This window comes from Brassica napus, chromosome A9 (genome assembly GCF_020379485.1).
Source record: "Brassica napus cultivar Da-Ae chromosome A9, Da-Ae, whole genome shotgun sequence".
Classification (NCBI taxonomy): Eukaryota; Viridiplantae; Streptophyta; class Magnoliopsida; order Brassicales; family Brassicaceae; genus Brassica; species Brassica napus.
In genome coordinates this window covers 36,673,737-36,681,827 of record NC_063442.1, presented here as the reverse complement: position 1 = coordinate 36,681,827, position 8,091 = coordinate 36,673,737, and the positions used below count along the sequence as shown (strand labels likewise).

The 8,091-nt window shown below is 36.3% G+C and overlaps 1 protein-coding gene, 1 long non-coding RNA gene and 1 pseudogene across 2 annotated transcripts; 1 reads left to right on the top strand and 2 right to left on the bottom strand.

The window, feature by feature from the left end:
• Positions 1-2,127: 2,127 nt before the first annotated feature.
• On the bottom strand, positions 2,128-3,234 carry LOC111199303. The gene is made up of 2 exons (XR_002653266.2): positions 2,441-3,234; positions 2,128-2,371 (listed from the first exon to the last, which is right to left on the bottom strand). It is a non-coding gene; the product is annotated as an uncharacterized LOC111199303 (long non-coding RNA).
• Positions 3,235-3,373: 139 nt separating this feature from the next.
• LOC106365038 lies at positions 3,374-6,199 on the top strand (annotated as a pseudogene).
• Positions 6,200-6,213: 14 nt separating this feature from the next.
• LOC111200353 (probable fructokinase-4) lies at positions 6,214-7,823 on the bottom strand. Its single transcript, XM_048741279.1, has 4 exons — positions 7,372-7,823; positions 6,790-7,122; positions 6,587-6,703; positions 6,214-6,502 (listed from the first exon to the last, which is right to left on the bottom strand). Exons 1-4 carry the CDS (start codon positions 7,771-7,773, stop codon positions 6,374-6,376), a joined length of 981 nt encoding a protein of 326 aa, XP_048597236.1. The 5' UTR covers positions 7,774-7,823; the 3' UTR covers positions 6,214-6,373.
• Positions 7,824-8,091: the final 268 nt, after the last annotated feature.

Below are 8,091 nucleotides of genomic sequence, written 5' to 3'. Positions count from 1 at the left end.
ATGCTATCCTCGTCTTTTTCTCAAATAATAAATTTGCTAAACTATAAATTAGCTAAGCTATATATTAGGAAAATATCATATTTAGTTTCGATTTTGTAGTCAGAAAAAACGAAAAATTCACAAAACCATAAATTAGCTAAACCAAACCTTGATTAGACCTATATACAAAATGTTGGTATGCGTAATTTAAACAAATATAGACAGAATATAAATTGGCCAAAATATAAAACCAGAAACTTAATATTGATTAGATTATGATTAAGAAATCGTGATGAATCGTTTGGTTTTGTTTCTAATGGGTTAGCTTATAGAAAAAAAACTATTTTAAACCATAGATTTAATGGAGTACAGGATTGGAATAATATAAGGTATGTGTTGTTGATCAACTATTAAATCTTGAGTATTGGTTTCGAATAGTATACTAGATTTTGATCCGCGCAGGCGCGCGGGTATATATTTTGAAAAATATGTTCATATTTGTTTTTCATGTAACTATTAGGGTTTTACAAAATTAATCCAAAGAACAGAACCGATACCGATCCGAAAATATAGTACCAAACCCGAACATAAATTAATTAAATATTCGAATTATTCAAAATTTTGTTATTTAGAGAACTAAATCTGATCCGAACCGAAGTATTCGGGTACCCGAATTTATTTAAAAATTAGATTTATATACTTATATATATATTAATTATTTTTAGATTTAACGTATATAAAACATTAAGAATGATACTTTTAAATTGGTTTAAATACTTGAAAAAATATATATAGATAGTCAAAAGTAAATATCTGCAATAGTTAAAGTATACTCAAATCACCAAAAATACTTAAAATAATTATTGATTCCGTATCCAAAATTTTAAATCAAGCCAATTGATATGTTAAGCTTAGGTATTCTGACATATGTTATTCAAATTTATAGGTAATATATTATTTTATTTATATATTTTGAGAAATTTAAAATAGATAATGATTTAAAACTTTAAAAATAATTTAAATGGGTTATCCAAACGCGAACCAAATCCGCAAAGATCTGAATCAAACTCAAACCACAATTTAGAAACACCCTAACAGGGCTTAAATCTTTGACCCCGAAAACCCGAAACACAAACCGATCAGAATCAAACTCGTATGGGTGCCCGAAATCCCATCTCTATTCATTATTATATATCGTATACTGTCATCATATAATTAATCATATTTATACGTACCATCATATAAGTAATCATATAATTAATAATATTTTATATGTACCATCATATAAATAATTACATATATTATATTTTTAAAACTTAATATGAAATATAAAAACCATAATTTGAGTTGGTATTTCAAATTGGGCTTTGTATTGTATTTTTATTATATATATTGACAATATTTTTTTATAATGGTTATTGAAAAATAGTTTAGTAAAAATCTATTTTTGAATATATGTATTATTTTTTAATCAATTTTTGATATAAATTAACTTTAAATTATTATTTTGATTTGAAATATGTGTATAAAGTTTAAATTTTGTTTTATGGTTAGTTTAGAAAAGAAAAAGTTTTAGGCAATTAGATTGACCCATTTTCGTATATTTTAAATTTGGCAGATAGATAGTTTCTTATAATATGATGGACTTTTAATTTTTCTTAATAACATAAGCCCATTACTTTTTTTCTTAATAATACTATCTTTGTTTCCAAACAAAATTAACTTTTTTTTAAAGACTATAATTCATGTTTCCAAACACTCCAAATTTTTTTAATAGTCCTATTCAAGTTTCCAAACACTCCAATTTTATACTTGAGTTTTAGTAAGATAGATGATACCTGCTGGTATAATTTAATTAATAAGATTGTGTACCAAATGAGACGAGTTAACGTTTCTGTAGTTTACAAAAATTTTGGGTTAGCAAAAGCGTAAAACTACTGCGTTTTGATCACAGTGACATTCTATTGTAATTATTGAGAAAAACTTAGGACTAAATACTATTTGTTCTCATGTTTTAATAGTTTAGATGTATATTATTTTAATTTTAAAACTTCTTAGGTTTCGAGACATAATTAATTTAATTTTAACTCCTTCAAGTTAAACTATTAGGCTCATTTGGGTGAATAACCAAAACAAGAATAGAAATTACAGAAGTGTGCATTATTTTTATTAATTGGCAAACATGGTGATGAAAGGCATGACTTTTACATTTCTGTCCTCAACAGCACTTTAACGTCAAACATGGTGATGTGAATGCTATGAACATTAACGTCATTAGTGGCAACACAATTTATATTCAACCAAATGCTACATAACAGAAAAAAATTAAGAGAGGGAGATAGGAAAAAGCTCACTCTTTATCTTCAATATAAATTGTTGCGACCAAATCCACCTGCAACACATCAAATATATGTTACGTTGCTCTGAATTTATGTGGAAACCTGCAAGTAAGTGGTTTTACCTGAAGAAAGGGGTTGGGGAAAATCCAAGAGAAGTGTTTCTTGTAGCTGATGATTGATGTCTGCTACTTGCTAGAGCCGTCGGCGCCGAATCAGCGATTCAGTTGGATACAAACGTAGAAACTCAGAAAAAATCTGAAACAAAGAGATGTCGAAAAAGAAAGAGGCATGCATGTTCTTGGAGCGTGCGAGCGACAACAAGATCAGAATTGATTAGACTCAGATTGTTGAAGGGAGCTCGAGCAGAGGAAGATCGGGTAGATAGCTTTATAACCAAATTTGATCCGCTCTCATCATCCACCGCCACTGCCGTCTCCGCACCTTCCTCTCCTTTCTCGCTTCCACTTACGGATTCTGAGACGACACCGGTTTAGAGATCCTTCGGCAACCGCTTCGTTAATCTTGATTGGCGGTGACAGCGACGTTGCTAGCATAGTTGTTGTCCTTGTCCATAGCCATGATTATTATCTAGGATTTTCAAATCAGGATTTTTGTGGGAGGTGATGGAACAGAGAGAAGGATTGTGGTGTTGGAGATTTGGTATCGAACGGGGAATTATTGAAGAATCTAAAGGCAAATAGTGGTTTAAATTTAATATTAATTCAGAAGCAAGATAAATAAAGGAGCGGTGTCAAGTCTATCTCTGCGTCTGACTAGTAGATATAATAAGGGTAAAAGTGTATTTATGAAAAATATACAGTACCATAGCCATTCACCTAATTAAATAAGGTAACGTAGTCGTCTAGTGCAAAAACCCTAAACTATTTAAACTTTTTTTTGTCTTAAAAATGTGTTTTCACCTATTTTCCTTACACCTATGCATTATAAATAGTTCTTTCTAGTGTGAATCAAAAGTTCGGTTGGTCTGAAAGAAACAAAAGTAATGAAAGTTTGAAATTTGAATTGAATATTTTCTCGGAGCTTTTGAGAAACATTTTAAATACATCCACGCAGCTGGTAGCAAAAGTAGAAACAAATCATGACAAGCTCAAACTCATCAATGATGAGCATCTTTCTTCGTACCATTGTTCTTCTCTATTCAATTTCAAGAATTTTGAGCACTTTTGCTTCTTCTCCTGACCAAAGTGATATTCTTCTGGAGTTCAAGAACGAGTTTAAGATTCAAAAGTCGTGTGAGTTTCTTGATCCGAAGACGAAATCATGGGCAAACAAGAGCGACTATTGCAACTGGCATGGTGTAATGTGCGATACCAAGTCGGACAAGGTGATCGGGCTAGACCTTAGCTGCAGCTGTCTTCATGGCCGGCTCAAACCAAACAGTAGTCTTTTTAGACTGCAGCATCTCCGGAGTCTTAACCTTGCTTATAACAGCTTCCTTGATTCCACAATCCCAGCTAAGTTCAACAAACTCATGGGCTTGGAGAGGCTTAACCTCTCCGAGTCTTCATTTTCCGGTCAGATTCCAACAGAAATTGTTCAACTAACCAATTTGGTGTCTCTTGATCTGTCTTCTTCTTCTTCTTATTATACACCAAGTAATTTATCGATTGTGGAACCATCATTTCTCCGTCTTCTTGCTCTAAACTTGAGGAACCTTAGAGAACTAGATATGAGCTATGTGAACATCTCTTCAGAAATCCCAAAAGAGTTTTCAAACATGTCGTCTCTGAGATGGCTTATTCTTGAGAAGTGCAACCTACTGGGAATATTGCACAGACATCCTTTTCAGGTACCATTCCATCTTCACTTGGAAACCTTTCTCATCTCTCTTTTCTTCGACTTAGTTACAATAATTTCATTGGTGAAATTCCCTCTTCAATTGGCAATCTAAAACAGTTGATATCTTTTCATGTCTTTAATAACAAACTCAGCGGGAACTTTCCATCTGCACTACTCAATTTGACCCAGCTACGTACTCTCGATCTCTCTTATAACCAATTTTCAGGTTCCCTTCCACCTAATATAAGCCAAATCTCCAGATTACATTTTTTTTCTGTGCGCGGAAACTCTTTTGTTGGAACCATTCCTGCATCCCTATTCAAGATTTCCTCACTGGCTCACATCGATTTGGATATAAATCATTTCAGTGACCTCCTTGGCATTGAGAATATCTCTTCTTTGTTGCCTAATTTAGAATATTTGTTTCTTGGCGGTAACAATTACTCGGTCAACGTCATCCCTGTTGACTTAAATATCTTTCCGCCTCTCAAACACCTATCAGGATTATCTCTCTCGGGAATCCCTCTTTCAACGACAAACATCACTTCTGATTTTTCATCAAATTTGGAATTTTTGTACCTGTCAAGATGCAAAGTCACTGAGTTCCCCGAGTTCATTAGAAACAATCCACATCTACATGATCTAGCCCTTTCCAACAACAAAATGAAAGGTCAAGTACCAGACTGGCTGTGGAGGCTACCAGAGTTGGACTATCTGGATCTTTCTAGGAACTCTTTCAGTGGTTTCAACGGATCCTTGAATCTAAGTTCAAATGCTTTCCAAGGGCCACCATTCATCCCATCAAGTTCTATCGAATATTTGTTTGCTTCTAAGAATAACTTCACCGGAGAGTTACCTTCTTCAATATGTGGATCAACCTCTCTATACATCCTAGATCTGTCAAACAACAACTTCAGCGGCTCAATTCCTTGGTGCTTAGGGACTCTCATGACTTCTCTTAGTGATCTAAAGCTTCATAACAATAGCCTCAACGGAACTCTTCCTGACATATTTATCAACGCGACGAAGCTACAGACACTTGACATCAGTCACAACCTATTGGAAGGAAAGCTTCCTGCATCTCTCATCAATTGCTCTTCTCTGGAAGTTCTAAACTTGGAAAGCAACAAATTCAAGGATACCTTTCCATTCCAGTTGAGTTCTTTGCAGAAGCTACAAGTTCTTGTCCTCCACTCCAATAAGTTCTATGGCAAGTTACATCACTCTGACGGTGTTTGGTCGGGATTTCCTCAGTTGAAGATCATCGATGTATCACATAATGACTTCCTCAGCACCTTACCGTCTGACTACTTCCTGAACTGGACTGGGATATCCTCCAAGACAGGCAACAACTCTACAGAGCCAGACTACATTGGGGCTTTTCTTCCCCACCAATACTACGCTTCAATTGTGTTGATGGCTAAAGGTGTATCAATGGAGATGGAACGTATCCTCAAAGTCTACACAGCCATCGATTTTTCAGGAAACCAACTCCATGGACAAATTCCTGAATCTATTGGTCTACTAAAGGAACTTCGTATCCTGAATATGTCCAGCAATGCTTTTACAGGCCACATCCCATCATCTTTGGCCAACCTTACGGTGTTGGAATCACTAGACCTATCCCAAAACAAGCTCTCTGGTGAGATTCCTCCAGAGCTTGGAAAGCTTTCTTCACTTGAGTGGATTAATGTTTCACATAATCAGCTTGTAGGCTCCATACCACAAGGCACGCAATTTCAGAGACAGAAATGCTCATCCTACGAGGGGAATCCTGGACTTCTTGTTTCTTCTCTTAAGGACGTTTGTGGAAGTGGTGCTGAGCCAACATCACAACAACCTGAACAGCCGGAGTCATTACAAGAAGAGGAAGAAGATGAAGAAGGAGAATGGTTGAGTTGGATGGCAGCAGGAATAGGATTTGCACCTGGAGTTGTATTTGGAATCACAATCGGATACATAGTGGCTTATTACAAGAATGAGTGGTTCATGAAGCTTTTTCGCAGGACCAGAACTTGTTAGCTCGTTGGTGTTCTTTTTTCTAAATCTCTGTTCAATGAAAGCTGTTGTGTTTAGCATCATGAATGTTTTGTTATTTTTCATTAAAATAAAAACTCGATCTTAATAAATAATCGTTCACTAAACTTGAGAGTTTTAATTTATGAATCAAACTGTTCTCTGAACACTGAACGAAAACAAAAGGAAATAAAAAAAAACGTGAAATCGTAAGACCAGACATGTCCTAGACTCCTAGATCAGTTTCCATTGAGGAGACTCTGAACCTCAGACTCTGTAGGAAGAGCTGGAATAGCTCCTTTCTTGGTAGTTGTAATGGCTCCACATGCATTCGCAAACCTAAGCACTTCTCTAAGTCGAGCTTCGTCCTGTTGTTAAAGACACAAGAACACAGTCAACAATCGAAGCAACGATACCAAATTAGCCAAAGACTAATCTGATGTTATGTTTACCTCGAGAACAGAGCGGTCATCAACAATGTTGCAAAGCAAGGCACCAACATATGAATCACCAGCACCGGTTGTATCCACTGCCTTCACATGGAAAGGATCAACAGATCCACGGAAACTCTATAATCACACAAGCACAAAGAAAACAACTTAAGTAACGTTTAATAGTAAAGTCAAAACTCCAAAAAAAATAAAAAAAAAATTACCTTGGTGTAATAGTTACAACCCTTTTCACCCAAAGTGACCAAGAGAAGTTTCAAGTTATCATGCCACAGAGACAAAGCAGTCTCATCATCAACATTATCAGACCCAGTCAAGAACATAAGCTCTTCGTCGCTGACTTTGATCACTTCAGCTTTGTCCCAGATGCTAAGGATCTGTTTCTTAGCCTCCTCCTTCGAGGGCCACAATGGCAGCCTCAGGTTTGGGTCGTACGAGAGCAACGCACCAGCTTCTTTAGCCACCTCCATGGCTTTCAGGTGCGCAGATCTACATGGCTCAACAATGAGGCTTATCGATCCATAGTGGAACACCGTAGCCTGTAACAAAACAAAACAAAACAAAACAAATCACTTCTCAACCTAAACTTGACCTTGACGTTATGTATGTTAATAAAACAAAACAGAGCACTTACAAATAAAAGAGTACTTTGTAAACTAACTTGACCTTTACGTTAGGTGTGTCAATAAAACAAAACAGAGCATTTCGTAACCTAACTTGACCTCTACGTTAGGTGTGTCAACAACCGTTACATACAAAAAGTTAAGTAAAATGTAAAAATAACGTACAGATTTGATGAGATCGAGATTGAGTTCATCAGGACGGAGGAGCATGTCGGCGCTAGGGTTCCGGTAAAACATGAACTCACGTTCACCATCGGATCTTAACGTCACGAACGCAAGCGCCGTCCTAGCTCCAGTATCGAAGTTGATACCTTCGGCAGAGACGCCGTTTTGTTTCAAGATTCCGGCGAGCATGTGACCAAACTCGTCGTCACCTAGCTTTCCGACAAAAGCAGCTCGGCCACCGAGACGGGAAACGGCGATGGCGACGTTGGCAGGTGCGCCACCGGGGGCCTTGATGAAGCCAGGAGCTTCAGCGAGGGATACGCCGGAGACGGTGGGGACGAAGTCGATGAGCATCTCGCCGAATGAAACGATCAAGCTTTTCTCGCCGGTGGATGTAGCCATTTGTGGGATGAGTGTGTTAGAGAATTAGAGAACAGAGGGAGAGATTAGGTATTGGATGTGAGAAGTGTTAGAGAATGAAGGAGGTGTTTATATAGAAGCGTTTAGGATCACTTTGTTTAGTCAAATCCACTAGACGTTTTAAACTTTTAATTAAAATCTATTAGATTTATCCATTTAAAATCGTCATTATCGGATATATCGGAAAATGTATTTGGTAACTAATTAAATTCGAAATATTCGATTGGTTCATCACTAATTATGTATAAGATCTTATAAGAACAGTGATTGCCTGATTGGTCCTTTGACCGGATTTTTTGC

Coding starts and splice junctions, on each gene's coding strand:
- LOC111200353 (XM_048741279.1), bottom strand. CDS start 7,773: ATGGCTACATCCACCGGCGAGAAAAGCTTGATCGTTTCATTCGGCGAG. Junction 6,704..6,789: donor GTTGTAACTATTACACCAAG/GTAATTTTTTTT, acceptor GTGTGATTATAG/AGTTTCCGTGGATCTGTTGA. Junction 6,503..6,586: donor ATGACCGCTCTGTTCTCGAG/GTAAACATAACA, acceptor CTTTAACAACAG/GACGAAGCTCGACTTAGAGA.